The sequence below is a fragment of the Rhipicephalus sanguineus genome, chromosome 10 (assembly GCF_013339695.2).
Source record: "Rhipicephalus sanguineus isolate Rsan-2018 chromosome 10, BIME_Rsan_1.4, whole genome shotgun sequence".
In the NCBI taxonomy this organism is placed as follows: Eukaryota; Metazoa; Arthropoda; class Arachnida; order Ixodida; family Ixodidae; genus Rhipicephalus; species Rhipicephalus sanguineus.
In genome coordinates, this window is record NC_051185.1 from 79,601,715 (window position 1) to 79,629,601 (window position 27,887).

Genomic DNA, 27,887 nt, shown 5'->3' on the forward strand with positions numbered 1-27,887 from the left:
AAACACCAGGCAGCCCCAAGTCCCAACACCGACCGCAGCGACGACGACCGACCTCGTGCAGCCTGCGCCGATACTTCTCCGGCAGCCCAAGGAGCCGCCCACTTTCCGCGGGCAGTCATTCGAAGACCCGGAAACCTGGCTCGAGACCTTCGAAAGGGTCTCAGCGTTCAACAACTGGGACTCCGAGGACAAGCTGCGCCACGTTCACTTTTACCTGGAAGATGCAGCAAGGACCTGGTTCGAGAATAGGGAGTCCACTCTTCGAACCTGGGACGCCTTTCGCAGCGCTTTCCTGGAGACGTTCACAAGCGTCGTCCGAAAGGAAAGGGCCGCAGCCTTGCTGGAGACACGGGTCCAACTTCCAAATGAAAGCGTGGCCATCTTTGCAGAGGAAATGACCCGGCTATTTCGCCACGCTGACCCTGCCATGCCCGAGGACAAGAAAGTCCGCTTCCTCATGCGAGGAGTAAAGGAACAGCTCTTCGCTGGACTTATGAGGAATCCGCCAAATACCGTCGAAGAATTTGTCTCCGAAGCAACAACAATCGAGAAAACGCTTGAGATGCGAACACGGCAATACAACCGCAGCTTCTCGACCACAAGCTACGCCGACGTTCAAGCACTAGGATCCGCCGACCTACGTGAGACGATGCGAGCAATCGTGCAAGAGGAGCTGCGAAAAATTCTACCTTCGTCGCAACCTCAAGTGGATTCCATCGCCGACGTCGTGCGCCAGGAGATCCAGCATTCACTCGGTGCGCCTCAGCTAGCAGAGCCGCAGCCGCAAGCTATGAGCTATGCTGCTGCAGCCCGCCGTCATGCTCCTCCTCCACGCCCACGCCAAGACGACACACCACCGCAGTACCGTCCGCCAGACGCCGCCAGCGACGCCCTACCGTCCACCTGTCGGCCAGACGCCGCCGCCGCCACCGACGCCCTACCGCCCACCTGTCGGCCAGCGCTACACCCCGAGGAAGACCGATGTCTGGCGTGCCCCTGACAACCGCCCGCTCTGCTACCACTGCGGGGAGGCCGGCCACACGTACCGCCGCTGCCAGTACCGTCAGATGGGGCTACGCGGATTCCCCGTCAACGCGCCGCGCCCTTAGCCAGGCGAACGGCCTCGCGACATCGACGACTACCTCACAGGCACACAGTGGCAAGAACGACGACCTTCCCGCTCACCGTCGCCCGGCCGCTACATGTCACCGCACCGCCTGCAGTACACTGGCCCAAACCGGGGCCGGTCGCCTATCCTGTATCCGGAAAACTAAGGTCAGCAACCGATGGAGGTGCGGTTGCTGAACGACGAAATGCTGAAGATCCTCCGCCGTCGACGACGACACCGCGACGAAGTTCCGAGTCCCCGCCGCACGCCGAACGACGTCGACGTCCCGAAGACGAAACTTTGCGACCGGAAGCAGACCTGACGACGCAACGCGGAAGCAGCGGTGCAAACCGACGTAGCCGTGACCCGACGCCGCGACGTAATCGCAACGCAAGACGGCGGACTAGCGACCTCGACGTTCTGATCGACGGCCACAACGTCACCGCTCTCGTCGATACTGGAGCCGACTATTCCGTCATAAGTGGGCCGTTCGCAGCAAAGTTGAAGAAAGTTAGGACTGCTTGGGAAGGCCCCGAGATCCGTACCGCTGGAGGCCATCTAATAACGCCGATTGGTGTCTGCACGGCGAGAGTCACTATCAACAACCGGACTTATCCTGCGAGCTTTGTAATCCTACAAAACTGCTCCAGGGATGTGATACTTGGAATGGACTTCCTAAGTGACCACGGCGCCGTTATCGACTTAAGAACCAAGTCGATAACCCTATCGTCGGAGAAAGCGACACCACCGGATACGAACCCATGTCAGCATGCCCTGAACGTGCTCGAGGATCAAGTCACCATTCCTCCTAGATCCAGCATCATAATTCCCGTCGGCACCGAAACGGCTGAATGCATCGAAGGTGTCATCGAGAGCGATCAGGGTTTGCTGCTAGACCGTGACATTTGCGTCGCAAGGGGCATTGCTCGGCTGTATGAAGGGAAAGGAAGCGTGATGCTAACGAATTTCAGCCAGGAATACAGACACCTGAGCAGGGGTACGACGATTGCATACATCGAAGAAATCTTGGCCGTCAGCGATGCGTTTGCCTTTTCAGATTCTGACGAAGCTATGACGACGATCCCTGAGCCACCCTTCGATTTAAACCCAAGTCTTCCCGCTCGCCAACAGCAACAGCTTCGACGCCTTCTGCAGGAATACAGGGACTGTTTCTCGTCGTCGTCGCGGGTCCGACAAACGCCCCTTGCTAAGCACCGCATCATAACAGAAGAAAATGCTCGACCACTCCGTCAGAGTCCCTACCGGGTTTCGACGCGGGAACGGGAGGCCGTTAAGAAACAAGTCGATGAAATGCTGCGCGACGACATCATCCAGCCGTCCAACAGCCCGTGGGCGTCTCCCGTGGTGTTAGTGAAGAAGAAGGATGGGACCCTACGTTTCTGCGTCGATTATCGTCGCCTGAACAAAATCACAAAGAAGGACGTATACCCTCTCCTACGGATAGACGACACCCTGGATCGACTCCACAACGCGAATTACTTTTCGTCGATGGACCTCAAGACCGGCTACTGGCAAATTGTAGTCGACGAGAGAGACCGAGAAAAGACCGCCTTTATAACGCCGGACGGCCTGTTCGAGTTCAAGGTCATGCCCTTCGGTCTTTGCTCGGCACCTGCGACTTTCCAACGAGTCATGGATACTGTATTAGCTGGCTTGAAGTGGCAGACTTGCCTTGTTTACTTGAACGACGTCGTTGTGTATTCCTCGAACTTCGACGAACACCTCCAGCGACTTCAATCCGTACTTCAAGCAATCAAGAACTCCGGGCTCACCCTGAAGCCAGAAAAGTGCCGCTTCGCGTACGAGGAGCTCTTGTTTCTGGGTCACGTGATCAGCAAGACTGGAGTGCTCCCAGACCCGCAGAAAACAGCTGCCATCGCCGCTTTCCCGCCACGCACCGACAAGAAGGCCGTGCGCCGATTTCTCGGCTTGTGCGCCTATTACAGACGCTTTGTCAAAGACTTTTCACGGATCGCCGAGCCACTAACGCAGCTCACGAAGACCGACGTCGAATTCAGGTGGCAAACAGCACAAGTCGAAGCATTTCATGAACTGAAACGACGCCTGCAGACACCTCCGATACTTGCGCATTTCGACGAATACGCCGATACGGAGATTCACACCGATGCAAGCAGCATAGGACTCGGCGCCGTCCTTGTGCAGCGGGCGGGCGGACTGGAAAGGGTTATCAGTTATGCTAGCCGGTCGCTGTCTAAAGCAGAGGTCAACTATTCCACAACAGAAAAGCAGTGCCTCGCCATCATCTGGCCTACGTCAAAGTTTCGCCCCTGTCTCTACGGCAGGCCCTTCAAAGTTGTGAGCGACCATCACGCCTTGTGTTGGCTAGCTAACTTGAAGGACCCTTCAGGTCGCCTCGCACGGTGGAGCCTGAGACTTTAAGAATTTGAAATTACTGTCGTGTACAAGTCGGGAAGGAAACACTCCGACGCCGACTGCTTGTCTCGTGCCCCCGTCGACCCACCAACGTCCGACGACCAGGATGATGACAGCTTCTTGGGAGCCATAAGTACCGATGACTTCGCCGAACGACAGCGAGCCGACCCTGAACTGAAGGGTCTAGTGGAATACCTAGAGGGCAGGACCATCGTTGTCACAAAAGTATTCAGGCGAGGATTGGCATCATTTTCTTTGAAAAACAACGTCCTCGTAAAGAAGAACTTCTCTCCGGCCCGAGCCAGCTACCTTATAGTTGTACCTTCGGGACTGCGACCAGAAATTTTGCATGCCCTGCACGACGACCCGACGGCCGGACACCTCGGACTTTCCCGAACGCTCGCACGAGTACACGAAAAGTACTACTGGCCGCGCCTTGCCGCCGACGTCACTCGCTACGTAAGGATGTGCCGAGACTGTCAGCAACGGAAGACACCGCCCACAAGACCAGCAGGCTTCCTTCAGCCTATCGAGCATCCTCGGCGACCATTCTAGCAGATCGGGATGGACCTCCTGGGGCCGTTCCCAACGTCGACTTGCGAAAATAAATGGATCGTCGTGGCTACCGACTACCTCACCCGCTACGCCGAAACAAAAGCCCTGCCCAAAGGCAGTGCCGCTGAGGTAGCCAAGTTCTTCCTTGAGAGCATCGTCCTTCGACACGGCGCCCCAGAGGTTCTCATCACCGACAGAGGTACGGCGTTCACGGCTGACCTAACTCAGGCGATCTTGGAATACAGCCACACAAGCCATCGCTGCACCACCGCGTACCACCCACAGACCAACGGCCTCACCGAGCGTCTAAATAAGACCATCGCCGACATGCTGGCCATGTACGTCGACGTCGAACACAAGACGTGGGACGCCATCCTTCCGTACGTGACCTTCGCGTACAACACGGCCGTACAGGAAACGACGCAGATGACGCCATACAAGTTGGTCTACGGACGGAGCCCGGCAACGACGCTCGACGCCATGCTACCAAACGTGACCGACGAGGAAAACATCGACGTGACCACCTACCTACAGCGCGCCGAAGAAGCACGACAGCTCGCCCGCCTACGGATAAAGAACCAGCAGACGACTGACAGCCGCCGCTACAACCTTCGACGACGCCACATGGAATACCAACCCGGTGATCGTGTATGGGTATGGACGCCAATACGCCGACGAGGACTTAGTGAGAAGCTTCTTCGACGATACTTCGGATCGTACAGAGTACTTCGACGCCTCGGCGCACTCGACTATGAGGTTGCCCCTGACGGCATTACGAACTCTCAGCGGCGCCGTGCGCGACCTGAAGTCGTCCATGTCGTGCGCCTTAAGACCGTTTTTTGCGCGTTAGCGAGCCTGGGGACTCTATTTTTTTCCTTCGTTATTGTAATTTATTGTGTATGCACTTGTTTTGTTTTGTTTTTTTTTCTCTTCTATGTTCTTTCATAAGCATCGGGACGATGCTTTTTCAGAGGGGGGCAATGCCACGCCCACTTCTTGTCTTGTTTTGATGTATTCGGGTTTGACCGGCAGGGACGGTTATCAACGCTCGACGCTGTCCGCGAAGTAGTGTTCTAGAAGCGTCGCGATTGTAGTAGATCGGTTTGTTAAGATTGTGCCCCGCACGCGAATGTTCCAGTTTTGTCTAGAGATAACGCCGCCACCAGCGATATTGCTGGAAAGTTCGATAGCGCCTGTATAAAAGCCGACGCGCTTGATCGCTTGTCAGTTGATCGACGGACGACGCCCTGTTCGCCGCTATCATTGTACAGCGTGCATTGCTGTAGTTCTAGTTCTCATTTTCCGGCCACAAGTTCGGCCAAATAAACAGTTTCATCCTACAAACGCCGACTGCTGTGTTGGTCGACGTCGCGACCACGTGACAATATCACATCGTAGCTTGGCCAGGTCAACAGTCGGCCGATCACGGAGGCAGTTCAAAACCAGGTGAGGTGCCTGTGACCTGGAGGCAATGCAAAACCATCTTAGGGGGAGAAAGCTTTCTGAGGGTGGCTTTAGGAGCCTTCCAGTCGACTTAGGTCAGTGCATTACACTCACCTGTGAGTTTTTTTATCGAATACTTTACCTTCCCTTCGAAACCCATGCTGGAACGTTTTTAAAGCTCAGACACTATTACCGGCCTCTCGATAAAAACAATACCGCCATCTCCAGCTAAAGGGATCCATGTGTGGATGCGAAGCAGAGGTTAGCTTGAGCGGGAGATGGTGCAATTGTTTTTCTTGCGTTCTCGAGCCTCTGCCTTCCTCTGGCGTATAATCAGCACTGTTTTCCAGTATCCATCCAGCTCCCGCTGCGTGGTACTGCCGGCGTCCGAGGTATTCGAATGTCGCAAGATCATGTGCAACTGCCTCGCTGCAGTCCATGCCTTTGGTGTCGTCGTGGCATGGACTGCAGTGGCTCTAGCGCCTCGCGTCTAGAGCCACAGAAGCAGAGGCGGCCATCGGCCGCTCGTGCCACGTCAAGACGCCGGAGGCGTCGCTGCTGCCTACTCGTCGCAGGAGAGAATGAGGCGCGCGAGAGGGCGATTGGAGACGAGGAGTGGGAGTGGAGAGGGGGGTGTAGAGAGGGAGAGAGGGAGAGAAGAGGAGGTGTGCGGAGAGGGTTTGCGCTTGCTCAGTAAGGGTGGTCACGCCGCACACCGGATTGAACTCCGCCATAGGATGCTTCGCATCTAAAATTACACCATCTCCCACTGATGGGAAGCATGTGGGGATGCGAAGCAGCGCATGGGTCGAACTTCAAGTTCTGTTCATCACGGGCACCTTGCCCGATGGTGACGCGTCCTTTCAAGTGGAACCCACCATGAATTCACTGTAGTTGCTGTTGCTGTTACTCGTCCCGAACTCTTGTCGACGCACGCCACTCGGGTTCATCGTGCGTCTGAAGAATCTCGTTCCCCGACGCCATCGCGTGATTGCTGAGAGAGTGTAAGGGGGAGAGGCCACAGCGTCTTACGCAGCCCCTTACACTGGCCCGAACGCGCTAGCGCGTGCCAGCACACATGGTTTTGTCTGCGTTACGCCAAGCTAGGACAGCATACGGATCCCCGGCCCCTAAAGTGCTCTGCACGTATTATCGCCAAAGCGGTCAAGGGGCCTCAAATACTTTCGCCTCCGTCGAAAACGCAGCCGGCGCGGCCGGTATTCGATCCCGCGACTTTTGGGTCCGTAGTCCAGCGCCATAACCACTATACCACCGTGGCGGGGCAGGACATCATAAGACAATAAAAAAAATTACACCATCTCCCACTAAGCGGAACCATGTGTGCATGCGAAGCAGCGGGGAGATGGTTCACTTCAGCGGGAGGTGATGTATATCTTTTACTTGCGTTGTCGAGCCTCTGCCTTCCTCTGGCATAGAATCAGCACTGTCTTCCAGTCGCAGCGGGAGCGGCAGTTTCATGCAGCTCCTGCTGCGTGGAACTGCCGGCATCCGAGGTATTTGACTTCCCCAAAGTCGCAGGGTCGTCTGCGTCTGCCTCTCTGCAGTCCATAGCATTGGTGTCGCCGTGGTATTATTCAGCGAGGGAAGGAGAGCACGAGCGCCAAGCGTCTAGAGCCACAGAAGAAGACGCGGCCATCGGCCGCTCGTGCCACGTCAAGACGCCGGAGGCATCGCTGCTGCCTACTAGACATGTGCGCCGGATCCAATATCACCGGCGGCGGGTTCATCGGACCGGCGGCGGCCCGGAGTGGAGAGGGGGAGGGCGAAGCAGTGAATGCGATAAGTACACGCCGTAATGTTACATGAACGAGTGCTAGCAGCTAACTCTTTTCGCTCCGATCTCACTTAACTCTACAAAACGCTGGTGTATGGCAATACGGCCGCTCCGAGAGAAAAGCTGTCTTCAGTCAGTTTGTTGTATCAGTGGTCCGAGCGCGAAGCAGTGAGATCACAGCACTCACAGCGCTCACAGCGTGTTGGAGGTATACGAGCTGTTCGCTGGGGGATGTCTGCCGAAACAGCGCGCGTGCCAGCGCTCTCGACCGCGCCCTTATAGTCAACATTCGCAGTTCCTGCTAGAGTTACGCAGTCCCTCTCCCCAGACATCCTTTCCTGCTCCTTCTCCCAGCAAATGACGGGCGGGGCGTTTCTTTCTGCTTGAGGAGCAATCGACGGCAGGCCTCACGCGCGGGTTGATGTTATTCCGTGTGACGGAGATGGCCAGCTTGTTTCATCTCTCCTTTAGCCATGTTTAGCCTCGCCGGTGGGACATACAATGCGCGAATTGATGTTATCGATTTCGAGTTTCTACGGAACATGACGGCGACGGTGAAAACCTGTCCTGAGTGTCCATACAATTGCTAACGCAATAAAAAATATACAAAAAAAACCGTCGAAGCAGGCTCGCCTTTTTCCTGAAAAGCTGCATTGTCTCCGCTGTAAAGAGTGCGTCCGTTGGAAGAATCATATAATCCGGCGCATTTTCCATTGTTTTCGTTCTCGCCTTCAATACCCTTCTTACAGGGGACATCTCCTCGCCACTTATTTCTTCATAAAGCACGCGTACAATGTAAGCACTAAGCGTTGAGCCTATCATGATTTCGCGCTTGTCGGCAACAGTCTGTTATCACTGCATGCACGGCCGCAAACGCAGAAAAATTGAGAAAAATCACTTAATCGTGCACGATAGTCATACGAGACAAGCAAGAACTCGTGGGTGGCTGCATGGCAAAGCACCGTGGGAGAGAACTAACTCACAACAGTTATTTCTCGTATATGGACCTGCCAAGAGTATGTGCTCTGATGATGTCACGTGAATCACCGTTCTGGTGGCATGAAGTGCACCAGAAGACAAGAAACACCAAGAGAATAACGCGCTTGTTTTTTTTTTTTTTGTATTCTCAGAGACACCAGAAATGCCGCTAACAATTGAAAAATGACGCAGCGGCGGAAACGAAGGTAGACACAAATATTTATATGTGCGTTCCCACGCAAGAGGCTATACCTATCAATTAAGTGCGAGTAGTGGTCTACATGAGAGACAGCTGTTCACTCTCTTGATTTTTCTCTTACGTCCTTGTTTCCACGTCATGTCTTCTTAACAATTATACCTACCAACTAGCTCAGCTATATTCTAAGTTTGTATCCTCTTCAGTTCTGCATTTGGTTATCGATTTACTCGAGTAAGAATGAAAGGAAAAAGTGTAGTAAGGCGCCGAGATACATATATTCCTTATCTATTTTATTTATTTACGCACAGTGTACTAGGTCCAAGACTCCAAGGATATGCTATCCAACGAGTTGGGTCATCGCCCTTTCAGGCTGCAGGACACGGCAGCGTTAAGGTCAGGCAATACTCGTGATATTTCTCGAGAAGAAAAAAAATACTACAACTTCTGGGGAGCTATTCTCGATGCGTTCATGCAAAGGAGATGTCCACACTCCATTTCGGCAGAGCGCATTAGGTTATTCGAAGAAGCGGTGAGCCGTGGTGTCACCTCGCTCTTGACCACGTCGCCGCACCGCACCCGCCAACACATTCCTAACGTAAGAAGAGAGTGGACGAAATGCACAGAAACAGGAACTTTTCAAGTCTGAATTGGCATATGAATGTGTCCCTGATGTTTGAGGAACGATGCAGGGAATGCGTACCGACCTTACAGCTGCGTTAGACGAGCGGCCGCATTAAACCTAAACCGATGGCTAACATAATCAAAAGACATGTGCACCGAAAATCGGATCTCTGAGGGCTGCGTTCATTGCATTAAAGCACATTCCTTCCCTATCATTTGTTCTGAGAGTGTTTGAAAGCATCGTGATGTCATGATGGCGCCGCAGAACAAGAACTGGAAACAGGGGGCGCGCTTCTCGCCGCGCTCGCGCTATTTAGCGGCCGCTGAAATGGACTGTTCATTACATGGACACATCGAGAAAAGCTCCTCCGGCGAAGTGCTGTATTTTCTTTCCAGATTCCCCATTCAAATTAAAAGAAAAGGCTAACGGCGGCGCGCCGCAATTATTGCGCGGCGGCGGCGGCATGATCTCTCTTGGGACTTCGGCGGCGCAAGCGGCGTGACCGAAAACAGGCGGCGTCGGCGGCGCGGCGCCGCGGCGCACACCTCTAACTGCCTACTCGTCACAGGAGAAATGAGGCGCGCGAGAGGGGTGGTGGGAGCGTAGAAGAGGAGAGGGGGAGGGGACGCGCATGCGCTGGCGCTTATCGCGGCGTTGCGCAGGAGAGTACGAGGCGCGTGAAAGGGGGGGGGGGCGTAGGAAAAGAGAAAGAGGGGGAGGGGACGCGGTGCGCGTTGGAGCGCGGACGCCACCGGATCACGCTCGCTCATAATGAGGGCGATCAGAGATCTCTCTACTGCACCCTTTCGTTCGGCGTTCGTGTTCCATGCACATATGGTATAACGACCGCATAACGACCGTATCCTGTCTGGTTCGAGTAGTTGGCTTGAACCATCCTCGCTATGTGCAACCAACGAGCTCTGGCTAGCACAATTATGTGTAATTTACCAATAAAGAAAAAATCGTTTTTCCCTTCAGTGTCACTGTAAAGTTTTTTTTTTCCTTTGTAACTGCGGCATCCAGTCTCGCTTTTACTCTCACATTAGAAAACTTTAGAACTGCAAGACGGCTTGCGGTTCTCAAGACGTCTTGGGGACCTACGCAAGTTTTCTATTTTTGAGTCTTGTGTCAACGCGTACGCAAGAACCCAGGATTGGGTTGAGTGATGCGCATGTGCATTGGCGGCTTAGAAATTTTGTGAGTATCCAACTCTAAAAAAATTGGCCGCGTATCTGCGTGCTTCGCTGCAAATGTCATCTAAAGACAATAGAAGAGGCGCTGCGTGAGATATGGACGCCATCTGGCAATACGTCGGGAAACATGAGTGCTGTGTTGCGGGCTGGTAGTCCCGGCGCAGCAGCAGGCGAAGACCGGCGATGACCAACAGCAACCAGCGGGGACGCCAGCCAGCCCGAACACGCGATTTGGTGCGAAGCGCTGAAGCAGAAGAAACGTCCGCACTTAACGAGTACTCTCGACACACTCTTTTTTTACACGTCAGCTGGGTAAAGCAGGAATGCTAGAGCGGCGCCCCATGGCATTCGTACAGTGCAATACCGAACCGAAACCGAAACACAACAATGAGCTCGTGCAGATGGCACGGAGGAAGGCAAGTTTCAGCGCAGCTTAAGAAACTGGGGTGTTTAGAATTACGTATGTATGCATTTTCTATTAAAAGAACACACCACTTAATACTTACCTAGTCATGTTGCGCCTCAGATATGCGTAATGGTTGCTTTTTGATCGACAATGTACACAAGTATGAACCTAGTCAGCCGTTCAAAATGGCTGGCCCTTGGCAAGTGGTTCGACTTTTGGCCGAGTTTGGTAGCGAGTGACGTGCCGACAAACAGAAAGACAGACAGCCCGAACTTTCTCCGTTTAAGTATCACAAGAAAGACTGTCGTCTTTAAAAACTGTGTTTGCGTATCTACACCCCCGCACCACTCACCCGAAAAACCTCTATTACTGTGGATCCTGTCTCATCTCACGCACATTTAGACGTCATCATTAGGCTAAAAGTACACTCTAACGTCATGTATTCGAATCCGTATTTTATGGTTGAATGTTTGCCCTACTGATGTTTTCATGCGGTTTGCGAGAACAGTGTTCATACAGAGGTTGCACTCCTATTTCATAAGCAAGTGATACAGGACCTGTGCCACTCCTGTTAATGCAACGAATAAGGCTGACCGGAGAATCCCCACAGTGCTGGCTCCATTGACGCTATCTTGATGTTGTGTCTCTGTTGTTGTTGCGCCCTTACACGTGGCTCATACCCACACTGGGAGATTGGTCAATAATTGCTTAAGAAGCGCCCTTCGGGCTTGTTGAAAAAACAAATCCTGGAGAAAGCAGACACGGCTATGAACTGCTCAGCCAAATGTTGAAGTCGTGCGCGCCACGTAAAGGTTACAAGCAGAGTGCGAGGTTGCTGTTTTCTCAGGCGCCCTTTTCTCAAACGGAGGAGGGTTCTCACCCTCGTCGCTGGGCGGGCACCTGTAACCCTGCGTCACGTTTCTGCTTCTTCAGAGCGCAAAAGACAGAGCATCCTTGTTGCTCAATAGCCAACATAAATCAAGACCGGTGTTTCAATCAGATGCGCTTGTTTCTGTTGAAGTTGTTGAAGGAAGAGGCTATTGTTAGATAAACAGGCTGAAATGTGGAAAAACTTCGTTGCCAGTTTTCAAAAAGATGACTCACTTGCACTGATACCAACTGTCTTCTGCTGAACTCAGCGCGCCCGCGCACGTTCGAGCGAAGCCTGAATTAGGCCGCACTGCCTTCTCGGTGTCCCAGCCTCTTGTGCCTCGCTTGTTTCGATTACTTTTGAATGTCATAACTGACCTCAAATCTTACAAAAGTTGTGTGTGGTGATGAGTTCTAACGCCATAGATCTCGTGCTGACTTGATCAGTGCGTGCACAGATAGGGTTGCAAGCAGGTTCTTAATTAACATGCTGTAGAGCGGCCCCTCGTGAGCGATGAGGGCTGAACCATGAGAGTGTTAACACTGTTATTCTTTCCACAGATAATGCGCACGATCATTTAACTTTTGGATAATATACTTCACCTCGAAGACGTCCCGTTGATGTTTCTATATATCTATATAAGTTACACACGCAGACGCCAATGTTACAAGGACATTGTAACTCGCCTACATTAAGTGCATTTAAAGCACATGTACTGCCGCGAGCTGCACGCAGGAGCAGCAGCGTCTTCTAATCTGCTGATCGAACGATAGTCTTTCCCGCAGGTAGCACTTATTTGAGATTCGCGCTTTAGCGTGGCATACAGTGGGTTTCTATAACTGATATTCAGTATTTAGTTGCTTTGATATTTGGTGACTGCGTACTATCTTAACAACTAACCATTATTGTTAAGCATCACGCCACCGCGTTAACGAATGGCAAAGGCGTGCCCCGATGTCAAGCTAATTTAGTAACGTTGGTGAAGTACAATATCCACAAATTTACCAACGACATGTCTCCCGCAAAATAAAAAATTCGGCAGATCCCACGTACCCTGGGAGTCGATGTTATGCCAAGCATGTGGCGGGAATGTGACTGTGGCGAACTTTTTTACTGAGTGCAACGTTACCTAACGTCGCCATAGATTTGTATGAATTTAATACACACACATATATGTTGAAGAGCCGCATGAGCGTTATACAACGAGTTGTTACGTAACAGTTGGGTAACGCTGCCAACGGCAACGTGGGTATTACCAACACCAGAAGCGGTAAGCTGATATGTAGTGCTTATACTTGTCCCTTATGATAGAGAACGCACGCACGTTTCATGAACCCGTGTGCATGTATGCAAGAGGTTCTTGACAGTCGTTGAACAATGTCATCATCACGGTGATCAGTGAGCACCAGCAGCTGGTCATGACTAGATTCACTGGAAAATTTCAGAGTACCGCAAAGGTAGGCTGCACGCGGGCAACATTGAGCGGCGGCGGCCGTTCTCTCCCGGACCATCCGGCGCGTTGGTAGCGTGTGTTGAGAAGTGACCGACCTTTTCGCCTCGATGCCGTGTTACGCTCGGCGTAACTGCAATATGTGTGTGTGTGTTTCTTCAAAAGGATATCGGAAAGTGATTTCGAGTCATTGACTGCGCGGTAAGCGGTGTAGCTAATGAAACGTCTGGCGAATGTTTCCATGTGCTCGCGAACTCTCTTCGTGGCTTCATCGGTCTCTTTTCGTTTCACGGCCGGGTGTGTTCGCAAGGTCCGGAGCTGTAGACATAGTTGCATTAGCGTAATGACCGTGCGAGATGCCATTTACTTCGACACTTGGTGAATGTTGACTGTTTGCGCTAGCTTTGCAGTCGGTGTTCAGGTTCACTTCATAGCGCATTCGAGAACGTTATCCAACATTGAGAGCATTCAGCATTGCGTCCTTCGACTGATCGATGACGCATATCTGACTTGCGCACCATGCTTGCTGTTCAGGTGGGTGTTATCTGTAATAGAAGTGGTGTGTGTACGGTAAGTGGAAGTTGTGCGTGAAGTATTTGTCTCGGTTCGCGGAACGCCAGCAGCCGAACGCATGGGCGAATCGGCGTGCGGTAAGTAAGGTGCATCTTATTTTGCGGATACGTTGTCATTTCCTAACAGATACGCAGAAAATAGGCCATCAAAAGTGATTGACGTCACTACTCAGTTGTTTCATTTTCTATTTTTTGTCTCCTTAATATTCCCAACGTTGCAGTGCATTTGCAAATATTTTGCTGTGTTCCGACAAAGTTTTTTTTTTCTTTTTTTTTGGCGTTGCCAGCGCGTAAACTGCTGGGGTTCGGTTTCTGCACTGCTTTTAGTTTCAATTTTTTTTTCGTAATGCACTCTTGTTAAAACTTCCTCGACGCAGTGCTTTATGTTATTTTGATCAGAAATAGCACATCCCGAAAAACTTTACCGCGCATGCTGCTGCAACACAGTATGTGTATAGGTCTAGGGCTCGCATGAAATCGATTCCCTCAATGCGTGAGAGGATAAGCCAATTTGTTTTTTTTTTTTTGCTGTGACCATTTCTCACCCCCTAAACAGTATTGTAAGGGTACGCTCGGCGCAATTCGTTTTGAAAAAAAAAACAGTCCGCTTTGAAAAAAAAATAAAATACGCCTAATAACGTTGCCTTATACCAAGTTTATCAACAGAGTTCCACGCTTCAGTTTGGCGCAGTGGCAAATGATCATGCGACAATTGCCTTCAAGGTACACAGTTAACCGTTATTATTTTAATAAGTCTGATTTCGCTCTCGTGTGTGACACGCCTATAACTAGAAATGCATGCACAATATAGATGTTCAACAGATCGAGATATAAATAGCCGAGCGAATAGAAAGGTATGTAGTATGTAGTTTTTAATATTGCTGAACATAGCGAACCGAAAAGGTGAAGTATCCTGTTGCATGAGAGCTTTTCCAGCACTTTGTGTAGTTCAATGCAGAAAGGAGTGTTCTTCAAGGGGGGCGAATCCATTCCGCGGTCAACTATGCAGCCACGTACAACGACGCTCTTTGACGTTAGTGATTCCCACACGGAATGCAAAAATATACGAAATTCCTGGAGTGGCTCACCAGCATGGTTCGGTTACTGGTGAGCTACTCTCTGACATCTGCAAGACGCGTTTAAAAAAGCGACGAAGTACTTCTAGGGACAGTGGTACTGCTAAATGTCCGGCCGCGCTTTGCATTCAACGCGCCTGCACCCAAAACCCTTGGAAGGGATATGGCGGCGAGAGGTCACGTGATGCGAGTACGCCAATCGCGTCGGCGGCGGCGCGCGGAAAACAGATGCGATACTCTGAAATTTTTCTAGTGACTCTAGTCATGACTTGTTATCGGACCCGGTCTTGATCGCGGTGACGAGGGGTCCATGTGTAGTGAAGTATGACGTACAGTACAGCTTTTGGAAACCGCGGATGCCTCGGTCATTTCGTCGACCAATTGTGTGTCGATAGAGCCACCGACATGTCGGAACCTGAAGTCACCCTTCGCGTTGGTGAGGTATACGCCGTCGAGGCTGGTAGGCCTGGGTAGTTCTACGTAGATCAACATCAGTGCATAGCGCTTGTCGTATTCGTAGACTACCTGGGCGTATGTGGCCAACGTAGCTTGTTCTGCAAAGCGAGTGTAAATCAATCTGGCATCATCCTCGGTCACCAGCCTCGTAAGAAATTAGGAGGACACTGCTGCGTTCTGGCCGACTAAGTGCACTTTGCGGTGCGATGATGTGAATATCATACTTACCTTTCGTTAATATATACCTTTGGGGTCAAGCAATGCTTAAATATAGCTTGCTGAATCATATGAATACAAATGTAATGTTTATTAAACCGCTATAAAAGCGGAGCCAACACTGGAACCACCGACGTTAATCTGATATGACGCCTGTATCGTAGGAGTACACATCGTAGGAGTATCGTGTAGTGTTTATTGCTTTCATGTAAAATCAGATAGCCACCACCACAGCCACAATTGACGTTGCACCGACATTACGCCTGCATAGGCTGTTTTCCAAACCAGTTTATACACGTGGCATGGCTCTGTGGTAGAATACCTGATTGCCACGCAAAATGCTTGGGTTCGATTCCTGCTGTGATCCTAATTTTCATTCTTTCCATTCGTCGGGTCAACGCTTGCGATATCGGTTTTCCTTAATGCTCTCGCATCTAAGTTACCAATGTCTGTTCTCGCCGTTCCTGGGTAGATATAAACTGTCAATCACCTGTGGCGCATACCCGTACAGCGTGGCCCGTGGTAAACGGGTATGTGCCACACGTGTCTAGTGGAAAGGTTTGACGACCTACGCGACAGGATTTTCACGTTATCAATGTCATGACCCTACATTCATATTCGTGAAATCATCTTACCCTCCCATGTCAATTTTTGTCTGCACCAAGTTAAAGAGGCGATCACCAGAGCACCCAGACGTAGGCGGCTAGATAGATAGATAGATAGACAGATAGATACGTAGATAGAAACGCTCAAAGTGCCAGAGGTTCGTTAAGAAATGCTTCGCATTTAAAAATTGGGTAACGTCCGCATACTTCCTTAAAACAAAGGGATCTTCCACAGGGAGCACATTAAGTTGCTTTAACAGATATATGCTCACTAGATTCTCTTTCGCTTACGAGTCTCTTTCGCTTACAATACACCGGAACGGCTTCTCAGGCTTATGTGTCTTCACGCTGAAAGAAAAACTAACAAACCTAGGTTGGCCGCATTAACCGATTTAGAAAGTCTCGGAAGCTGAAGCTCTTTACAAAGCAACGTGGCATTCGCTTTTACCTCATTCACTTGGAGAGTCACCGGTTTGAAGTTCTTTTCTCTGGCAGCTGCCGCTTGTTCGCTGAAAGACCTCGTTGTCAACACGACAAAACCTCCCTCCTTGTCAGCTTGTAGGACCTGAAGTTCGTTCTACCTGAAGAATGAAACCACTTGTCGGCACGAATCCTTACGATCCAGTTTGGCAGGCTGCACACACTTGGCCAGGCAGTCTACTCCTTCCAGTAGGCATCTTTCTTTCTCTTCTCCTTTCACTGACTTCGCCACCTGCCTGTTCAGTGCCAGCAAAGCAGGAACTTGAAGCCCCTGTGGCGTAGAAATATTTGGCCCTTTTAAAGACGATAGTCTTTCTTGGGGAACTTCAACGCAGAAATTTTGGTCTGTCTGTCTTTCTGTCTGTCTTTCTGTTTGTCGGCCCGTCCCTCGATTCAGCCACTCGGCCAAAGTTGAACCACTTGCCCAAGGGCCAGCCGTCTTGAACTGGTACGGCTGTTCATACTTGTGAACGTTGTCGATCAAAAAGTAAATATCATGCATATCTGAGGTGCAACATCACTAGGTAAGTATTAGGTGGCGTGTTCCTTTAATAGAAAATGCATACATACGTAATTTTAAGGACCCTAGTTTCTTAAGCTGCGCTGAAAATGCATAAGAATGGAAGCTTGAGCGAGTTGGTATGCGTTCATCTTTGTTGAAAGAGCGCTCACTAGACGACGACGAAGTAAAAGAAGGCACAGGACAGGCGCTGCCTGTCGTGTGCCTTCTTTTACTTCGTCGTCGTCTATTGAGCGCTGTTTCAACAAAGCTGAAAATGCGACTGCACTGAAATTTGCCTTCCTCCGTGCCCTTCGCACGAGCTCGTTGTTGTTTCGGTTTCGGTTCTGTTGCACTGTACGAATGCCATGGGTTGGTGTTGAAAAACTTTAGTTTTGAGAAGGCCAAGAAGGTGAAAAAAAATATTTAAAAAATGAAAAAGCAGCGTTGTGGGCGGCCTTCAGGCTGCCGGTTGTGGGCGCCGCTCTGGCATTCCTGTTTTACCCAGGCGACGTGTAAATAAAAGAGTGTGTGGAGAGTACTCGTTGAGTGCGGACGTTTCTCTGCTTCAGCGCTTCGCGCCAAACCGCGTTTTCGGGCTGGCTGGCGTCCCCGCCGGTCGCGTTGGTCACCGCCGGTCTTCGCCTGCTGCTGCGCCGGGACTACCAGCACGCAACACAGCACTCATGTTTCCCGACGTATTGCCAGATGGCGTCCATATCTCACACAGCGCCTCTTCTATCGTCTTGACACGACATTTGCAGCGAAGCACGCAGATACGTGGCCAATTTTTTCAGTGTGCTTTCAACTCCTTCAGCCAAAGACACATCACCCAAAAGATGCAGCTGGGCAGGCCTTGCAGCTTCCCTCTTGCCAGCCTTGGGCAAATAGTTCAACGTACACCGCCACCAATACTCCGTCGTTTGCTCCGCGGCTTTCTGAAAGTACTTCAGTTTTTGATGCGCAAGCCAGCCTGTGTCATAGCTAAAGCACTTCACACGCAGGCAGTCCTGCAAAAGGCGTATTTGTCTCTGAACTTCCGACTTCCAAACTGGGCAAATCCTCTTCGCGTGTCCGACCGACGGTTTGACACATACGCAAAGCTTGCACTTCAAGAGGGACCAATCCCTTCTTGATATGGTACGCCAGGTATCTTGCGCGGTATCATGGGCGGTACCAGGTATCATGGGCAATAAGCGCGACTAGTAGGCAAGGCTCAGAATCGGGAAGAGATGAGCATATTGTAGGGCCCGCTATTGAAGAAATATACTTTAGTAAAACTTGCTGTTGGGCTAGTTGGTGCATATTTACCAGAAAATTCGACGACGCAAACCACCGAGAAGAAAAGGCGAAAGGAAAGAGCGTCAACTCGCAACTGACTTTATTCTTGCAAATCCACCGCAATATACATAGCATGCCATACCATGCGTCACATCTAACATTCGGCCACTCTCAATGCACGTGCTAGTTCAGAAACCTGTCAAAAAATCAAATTGAGCTGAACGCAGCACCACCGACGTATCGCTAACACAGATATCTTTTTTCTTTCGGATGAAGTATGCTTCTAGCATCTCTCGCTCAATCACCTTGCTTGCTTCTACCTAGAATAGTGATATTGGCAAATCTTGCCTCACATCCACACATGCCCCAGTGCATAGGCAAATATGCCAAAAGGTTATTCTTTATCGAAAGAGCATGCTCCCTCGCTCGATCGTTTACGCATCGGCCGTTCTGGCCGATGCGTAAACGCGCATATTTGTTTCCCTTTCGTTCACTTTTATTGTGAACGAGGCTTCCGTTTTTCGTGCACAAACGTCATTACATTGGTTTTTCTCTTGTGGTCGGCGCTCTCTTCTTGTATTCCTATGTTTATATAACATGCCATTTATTTTCCTGGTTTTATTCCTGCAGCATTTTCTATGCTTCTGTGTAACAATTTTATCACTGCATTTTTTTTCAACCTGCGCTCGACACTTAGAATATTGGAAAAGATGTCTTTTAGAATCGGGAGGTCCCCCCGTCAGTTTTCGTAACTATGGTAACTCGGAATGTAATACATGTCACTAACGATGTTACGTTGTTTACAAAGAAACTGAATAAACTACTTGAAAAGAGTAGCTTGGGCTTGTTGGTGCATAACGTGAGTGAAATAGCGTGCACTTATACAAGGACCATTTGTGCCGTGTGGCTTACTCTGTCCCAGTCCAAGTGTGCGCTGGCGAAAATGCTAGACGCCCATGCACTTAGATTTAGGTGCACGTTAAGGTACCCCAGGTGGTCAAAATTTCGGAGCCCTCCACTACGGCGTCTCCCATAATCTTATTGGGGTTTTGGGACGTTAAACTGCAAAAATTGTATATTTTGCTATTAAGTGTGCGCGATTCCACTCATATTAAACTACCTGACATGATCCCGGGGGTAGTGAAAATCCATGGTAGGTGCAGAAAGCTTTTGGGGGTGGGGACATCAGTGCAACGGACCAATAAAAAGAAAAGATGGCTTTCGTCTTTGAGTGATTTTAGGCGAATGGATAAGGGACCCTTTGAGCGTCTGATGGAGACGCGGCCGGCCCCCGCAACATAGATAGATAGATAGATAGATAGATAGATAGATAGATAGATAGATAGATAGATAGATAGATAGATAGATAGATAGATAGATAGATAGATAGATAGATAGATAGATAGATAGATAGATAGATAGATAGATAGATAGATAGATAGATAGATAGATAGATAGATAGATAGATAGATAGGGAGCGATTTGGAGTACTATCTATACTACTAAGATCAATAAGCTGCTAAGGTACTAAGATCAAAATAATTTGTTGTTGAGAGTGCGATGTACTGTTTAGAAAATATTTATTCACAGAATGTGCAAAAAAATTTAAGGCAGCTTTGCCCTAATGGTGCCACATCTGAAGGAAGGGAGGATCTTGGCGGCCTGCTTTGTTTCTCTTTATTAAATGCGGAGAATTTCTTAGCGAACGAAATACACTTTGACCCTTTCTTTCTTACTTTACATGTATCTATCTAGCCACCTATGCCTGGGTGCTCTCATGGCCACCTCCTTAACTTGATATATACAAAAATTGGCATAATAGGGTACCTGTGTATGGCGAACATGACTGCCAGGTCATACTGTAAATAATATGAAAGCCTTACACGTGCGTCATGGAACCGTTCCCCCAGTCACGTGTTGCACATACTTTCATACGAAGACTGTATGTGGGTGTGTGCCACAAGTGATTCGCAGTATGTACCAAAGGGGAGAAGAAGCATGAGAAATTTGAACGCGATAGCGTTAAGGAGCCCGTGTAGCAGAAAAGCCGGTGCCGATGTCGGCAGCGTTATGGGCGGGTGAAAAACCCCGACGAGGGCAACGAATAGAATTCCGGTTTGGAGCTGGAATCGAACCCCCTGCAATCTATGTGGCAGTACGCGAAAGCGCATAGCCACGAATACGATAGATTTTGAAACTGCTTTAGAAAAGACCCTGTGGGGGCCTCATGTTGGGGAAACGTCAGTTGTGGTTGCAGTGTTGGCTATTCACTTGCATAAAAAATCTAAGAAAGATTAGATATCTACTGATATGACTTGGCAAGCTATATCCAAGTGTTGTTAGAACCCGAAGGAATACGTTGACGAACGCTACGTATGATGTGCGCATCATCGCATCGAACTGTGCACTTCGTTTCGATAAAACTAACTTCTACGCTCTAACGTGAGTGCTGTCATTACCTTGGGCCATAAGCTGCCCTCAAACGCCAGTGTAGTTAACTTACCTCGTAAGCCCACGAGAGGCCCACAACTATTCCATTTACACAAACAAGACACGCCATTCAGTACATGGCGCCTGGCTCAAAGCAGAGGAATGCAGCGGAGGCAACTACTCGCCGACTGCTTCGCATGAAACCTCCCGGCATTTTATTCTATTGCTTTGTTCTCCTCTTCCTAGCTCTTTCTCTCTCCCTTTCTTTTCTATCTCTTTTTCTGTCTCAGTATATTCATATTTCTGTCTTTCTCTTTCTATTTCTCTCTCTCTATTCCTAGTTGTTATTTCATTCTCTCTCTTTCTCTCTATTTGTACTCATTCACTCACCCATCAGAATTATTGCATCCCACGCCACACAAATCCGTGCACGTGTTCTGGAAGCGAAGCAGAAGATGAAGGAAAGGAAGAAAAGAGCGCCTGCCGCTTTATGATGATGGTATTTTCATGTTCGCTCGGCACGGACTGGCGCTCGGCTTATTAAACAGCCCCCCTGTCTAAAATCACAGAGTGAACATATATGTGTACGAAGCTGCGCGTACATACGCACAATGAGGTGCGGGAAAGTGTACAAGAATCGTAGAGCGAATATGTGTGGGATGAAGGCTGCACACACATGGACCAGCTTAACCAAATACGTAAATACTGCATTTGGAAAGTGGTTGACGATTTGGATGACTGTATGCACTCCACTGTACGAGAGCAGCGAGCCGTCCCGGATGAGCCCTAAGAATTCGCAAATGGCAGAGCAACACTGCGAATGGAACCAGCCTTGCGAGGACTCTCTCGTAGAGCTCTTTCTTTTCAGGAACGGGAAGGGCACACGTTTCCTCTAATACCTTGTTTTAAACTAGCAGTCTAAGCTTCACCTATGCGTGTTGTTAGGAACCACCGAGACGACATCAGTAAAGAAGCACTGAAATGTATTTCGCGAATTTGAATATAAGTTGTGAAAGACAGTTTTTAGCGCAATTATGACGTTTGAAAGTTTCGCGCTTATCAGCTTTACATCTTACAAATGACCATAACATACATGCGTTTCAATGATCGGTGAATGTTGTTCCTACTGGGGAGTTCCAGACGCTGTGGAATGAAGCACGACGTCAGGATGCCACCGGCCCTAATGATCCAGGGAAACCTGCAAGCGTAGAGATTCCTACAATATGTCCACAGATTAACCGATCTTTTAGACAACTACCGGAGGAGATTCTTTGTGGAGTGTTTTTTAGGGGCGAAGCTCCTTAAGGCGGCACCCGTTCGTCCCTCGTAGTCGTCATCGTCGTAGTAGTCCGTAACAAGTCTTACGCTTTGACCTCCAAGGTGGTGCCGGTGGGAGATTTCTCCTGTGCGTTGTTGAACAATAAAAAATTCGCAGCGTGCGCGTTAACTAAAAGCCCAATTCTTCTGTCTCTCATTCCCCATTAGCAGCCATTGGCATGTTCCAGTAGGAAACGTTAGTAGAAGTAGAAGTGTAAGTGTTAGCTAAAAGCCGACTTCTTCTGTCTCTCATTGCCATTAGCAGCCATTGTTTACCTCCAAGGTAGTGCCTGGTGGGATTTCTCCTGTGCGTGATTAAACAATAAAACTTTTGTTCAAAACGCCGTTGATTGATGAAATAAACCAACGAAAGACGCCAGATGTTTTGTAAAAGCAGAACGAAAGAACGCCAGATGTTTTTCTTAAAGTGTAGTAGTAGTAGTTGTATGTAGCCACCTCGCCCGATCGTCAACGGGCGAGGTGGACCGGCAACGGCGCGAGGACCCTGCCGTACGAGAGTTAAATCACACTAAAAGACATACTTTGCGGGCGATACACTCTAGTGAGCTTTCAACTTTTCGTCTTAATGTACATGATAAAGAAATTATTTCTACGAAAAACGCAAGGCACACCTTGAGCAATATATTTGGTCTTGGGACGCTAAATGGAACCATGAGGCGATGCGAACCCGGAGCACTTGCACGATCGCGTTCCGTTGGCTTTCGTTGGGCATGCTACCGACCTCGCGTCGTGGAACGCGCGTCCTGTCTTCCCTCTAGCCTTGCCTTTAATTCGCACAGGGCGAGCGGGGAATGCGGTCGCTCTTGGCGCTCTTTCGCTCGGGAGCGGACTTCTTCCTTGCATTTCACCGATAACAAGTGATAATGAAGGGACCACGTAAACCAACAGTACAATAAAAGTTTGATGTTTAATATATACACGATGTTTCACACTCTTTATATTATGTACTGGGCGCATTTCACGGAAGAGTTTCACGGTTTACAGATGATTCCCTCCGTAGCTTCGCCCCACTCATCATCCTTCACCCCGTGGATATGCTGTGATTTTTTGTTCTATAGCAACTACAACTATATTAAGGCACTCTCAGCAGGCACTCTCAGCTCTTGCCGTCGCTGTTGCCACACCTCACAGGTGCATGGGTTTGGGCTTACGCATGCCGTCACTGAGAATACAGGCTTATGCACGCGTGCAGTATGCATCTCTCGTTCTCAGGATTTTGCTTTGGCGTGCAAAACTTAACACAAAATGCGCTTCTAATGAGAGCTGTGCACAGTAGCCAATAAGTAACACTCTCACTCACCTTTGCGAAAAAAAGTATTCCAAATCCAACGCAAGACCAACCACCGCCACAACGACAACTACACAGTTGTCGCGCAATGACCACAATTTGACACGCCAGGCGAATACCGTGACGTACCTGTAGCAGAGTAGTATGTAGGTACAGCTTCCTAAAATATCACAGAAGACGTAGTGTGGGTAGCGCTCTTTTCCATAATTCGCGCGGTGTAGCGCTAGTTTCTCTACTCAAGTAATCCAGCTGCCGCGACGCCAAGAGCCACTGACGTCGCTCTCAAAAGACCACCGTCGCGTGCGAGGCCATCTTGTCTTGTTCCTTCGCACGACCCGCGTTGTAACGTACGTATACACAACTGAGACGGCCGTTACCGCATCAGAAGCATTGTCATTGAAGTGCTAGCAGTTTAACGAATGCATGGCTCATCTTCATACGCTTAAATAGAATATGAACTCATGTTAACGCCAAACCACTCAACGAAGTCGGCGCGACGAAGGCGACAGAATCTCACTTGCATGCTGCGCCCTCCCACAGTAACTATAAAAAGTAAATAAATCAAATAGGGAAACTTCATCTGTGGCCGCTGTCGAAAGGTCGCGCTACTTCAAAATGTCGTCGGAATGGTATCAACGGTTCTCGATATGGTCGTTTTCGCATTAACCTAATCAACTCTGTAATTATATCGTTCATAATTATGCGGCTTGTAAACACGTCTCGGCGTACACGCCTGTAGTGAATTGTTCATGTTGTAATGTATACATACGAATGAATATGTATGTGTTGAATTCAGTGAGTGTGTGTATATGCGTACGCCTAGTGAGCGTGTGCGTATAAATAAATGTGTACCAAGCTTCGGGTGTCCTTGAGTAATCCATGGATGGGCCCACCTCGCCGAAATGCCATAGTGTAGTATCAACGTACCCCGCCCAGTCACAAACACCTTTTTTTAAATATCGTTTAATGGCGCCAGCTACCACCTACTTCACGGCTGTGGCGCTCTGACAGCTCCACTTATATGTTGTTGAACATCTATCTATGGAAACTATGCTCTGCTGCGCCGGGATTGTTTTGCTGCTACAGAATGTACAGTACTTTGGGAGGCACATGTCGGGGCCTATTGCCCCGTAAACGCGTGGATCACGTCACTATACCCCGTGTTGCTTCGAGAAATAAAGACAGCAAGCCTAACGTCCAGTCTCCGGGTGAGAGATCCTTTGCAGTATCCGTCTCTTTCAAAGTGAACGCCTTCTCGCTGGCCGAGCGAAACGTACGAGTTCCGTCATTCCGGTTCGCAAGGTTTTCATCACCACAGGTTTTTATGCTTGATTTTATTGTCATATCGTTCGATATTAAGCTCAGCGGGACCGTTTTTTCTTATTACTACTGCCGCATACTATTTACCAGTCGATAATCGATGCACTCGCTAGGCCTAAATCTATTGCTCGCTTCACTGGCTTGGCGTCAGCCATCTTTATTTTGAGGGGGGAAGAACGGTTTCTCCATTAAAAAGTTAGGAAAGTTCCTCCATTTGAAGACGAACATTGGGGACATCGCCTTTTCTCCCTTAAAGGAAAGAGAGTCACTCCATTTTTTTAAGAGCGTTGCGAAAATGTAAACCCTCATTCCCGTCCTTGTCAATTTATCCGCCGTACCCACTCCCTCTTCATCTTTTCATTTTTATGCAAATAGTGGAAGAAAATGCGTTGGATGCTTCGTCGTGTTATCATCACAATCTGGAACGCAGCACGTCAGTCAGCCTGCTTGCCTTAACGGAATTGTGTCACTAGGACAAGGTTGTAATGATTAGTCAATAATTATTTGAAATGCTCGAGTACCCGCACAAAATAAGGCAAGCGCACCGTGTGACGGAGGGCGAATTGCTCTGCTCCGGTGCGTCCGCGCTCTTTTTTTTTCCCCACAGTGCGCGTGACGGTGCGCTTTACGGAAGGGTCTATAGGGACAGACAGTGCGTACGTATGTGTAGAATAAATAAAAGAAGAGGCAAGGCGACGTGCTCATGCCGCCAGATAACGACGTTCCAAATAAGCCGCAAAGCAGACCAAGCATGGGGAGCATGAACCTGTGCTACACGAGGTCATCGGGAACAAAGCGAGCGCTATTCGACTATTCTACGTCTCCTTCATGCTAACTGGCGCACTGCTGTCCCGACAGAGCTGCTGCGTTTCAACATTCTTCTGGGACTGTTTATTTCCTATTGGAGCGAACAGAGCAGCGTGCGAGGACGAAACAGCAAGTGGCTAAGACGAATTTCTGCGGACATTATCTGTGCAATTTATTAAACATCTTTGGTAATTTCCGTGATTTCCTGATTTCCTGCACACAACTGCATTCTCGAACGTTTGCGCTGATGTCAATAATAGTTTCACAATTCGCTTTGCCTCCTAGTATTTAATATGGCATGGAAATGCTTTATATATATAACTGCTGCGTTGACTATGCCGTTAGCCTCACAATATATTTGTGTATGTCTCCAGTGGCTTTCGTTCTTCCGCATCAAATGTTGCGAAAAACTTGCAGGGTGTCTCATTCGCGTATGACGACTCCAGTGTAAAAGTCATGTGAGGCTCTATTACTGTGCACTTTAAATAACGCGAACGCAACAAAGACTGAGTGAACGCGCGCCTCCACCTACGCTTCAGAGGAACGCCGCATTATTCTTTTTACCACAGGAACACCGAAAAGGCGAAGTGAACGAGCAGCTAGCGCAGTCACCTGATAAATAATTTTTTTTAAGGCAAAAGCCTTAGATGCCTCATCAAATAGGCAGTGACCGTCGGCGTCAACGCGAAGTGATGCCAAAATCTGCTTTACCGTGACGTCAGAGTTCTCCGAAATTTCAGAGTTCAGACGTCCGTGTTCTCCGTCATTATGAATATCGCATGACGTGACTTCAGATGACGAAATCTCAACGTAATTTCGCCAAAGGTGCGCCTATCCCGCAAGTAGGGCACAACCACGTTAGGTGCCGAAAGAATCTAGGGTGTAAGGGGGGGGGGGGAGGGTTGTCACTACAGTTGACTGAAAAGAAAAAGATGAAGAAGATGGCTTTCGTCTTCATTTGCATCCGGTGCCTGACCTGACGACATCAACGGATAGATCGTCCATCATTCACTCACACGTAAACACACACGAACGGAAGCCGAGGTGTAACCAATCGCTGCTCCATAGCGTTCAACTTAGATAGACGTTAGGTCAATCACTCACGGTGGTGAAGCTAGGTAGCTTGCCACACACCAAGGTGTCCTTGCGTGTGCCGCCCGCTCGAATCCCAATTGGATTGCCGAGACCCGGATGGTACTCGCGAATCACGTCGAACGCCTTGCCACGCAGCTCGTCCGAGCAAATGCCCAACACCGAGGACACCTGATTGTTGACCAGAGTCAGTCGCAAACCTTGCCCGCAATGCTATGCAGATTATAGCAGTTCGCTGGGTAGCGTGGCGTCAAGTTCGCATTGTTTTTATCGTTGCAAGTGCTAATGTAAACTCTTGCTGTTCTACGGTACGTACATTGTGCGCCTTTGTTTTATTGCGTGCGCAAGATGCGCGGACACTTGCCATTGTGAAAGTTGGCTTTCCCGCATTGCGTTTGGCGCTCATGGACAAATCAGTGAGGCATAAGGAGCTTCCGCTTTAAACCAAGAAAGACGCGTCGTTCCAACGACGTCCGAGGGATAGTTGCAGTTGCAGCGCAGAAAAAGCACCGGCATTTCAAGAGCATGATACAGGACGCTTCGACATGCGGAGAGAGCACCACCTATCTGACGTTTACATGCTTACCAAACACACCGCTGTGGCGACACTGATGCTGTATTTCACGGTGTGTTTGGCAGTGTTCCTCGCAAATATACCAGAGACGACGAACAAACATCAGGCGATTAGTAGCGAATGTTCAAGCGCCATTTAGACGGATTCCAAAGGAGATTCTGCGTGAAATATTCGTACACCTCCTTGCTATCTTTCGAACGGCAAGACCTGCGCTCCGCTGCATACAATTGAATTCGCGAGCGCTTGCGCTGATAGATTACTTAGTGACAAATCCCTCCCAAGGCACACATTGATCGCGAGTCACCATTCATTGCATCTCAGTACTGCAAGGTTCATTCGGAGTTATCTCACAGTATATTTGTTGATGCTCGAATAGGCGTCCGTCATCTGCACCACCTGTACGAAGAACGACTCTGAGCAAGCATATCGCATGGCCTCCGCGATCAGCTCCACCAGCGTGCCGGCGCGAGGCCGCAGATAATCTCGGAGGCTACGCGTTCCGTCTCATCGCAAGAAGTCATGAGTTGGTTACGATAGAAAAATGTATTCGTCAAGCTTCTAAGCGCCATCATTAGGCTAAAAAAGGGATTTGATATTTTCTATTTAAATTATTTTGTTTACAGTCAAGTGCTTGTATTACATTGTCTTCACAGCCATTCCTTAAATGCTGTATATATGAGGCTGAGCCCTCAAGTTTCAAAACAAATAGTAGAGAAACCTGTATCACTAACGTTGGTGAAACGAAAGAGTTCTCTCTGGGTAATGTAATAGTGTTGGCTCCAATCAAGGACGTTGGAGCTCCTTGGCTCCAATGACAG

The 27,887-nt window shown here is 49.3% G+C and overlaps 1 protein-coding gene across 1 annotated transcript in view; it reads right to left on the minus strand.

Annotated features, from left to right (window-relative positions):
* Positions 1–27,501, minus strand: part of LOC125760262 (THAP domain-containing protein 2-like) — a 44,297-nt gene extending 16,796 nt beyond the window's left edge. The window contains exons 1-2 of the mRNA XM_049420121.1: positions 27,421–27,501; positions 26,508–26,666 (exon numbers count right to left, since the gene is read on the minus strand). Coding sequence (XP_049276078.1) covers positions 26,508–26,666; positions 27,421–27,501 — 240 coding nt within the window. The remainder of the gene's footprint in view (positions 1–26,507; positions 26,667–27,420) is intronic.
* Between the last annotated feature and the right edge of the window lie 386 nt (positions 27,502–27,887).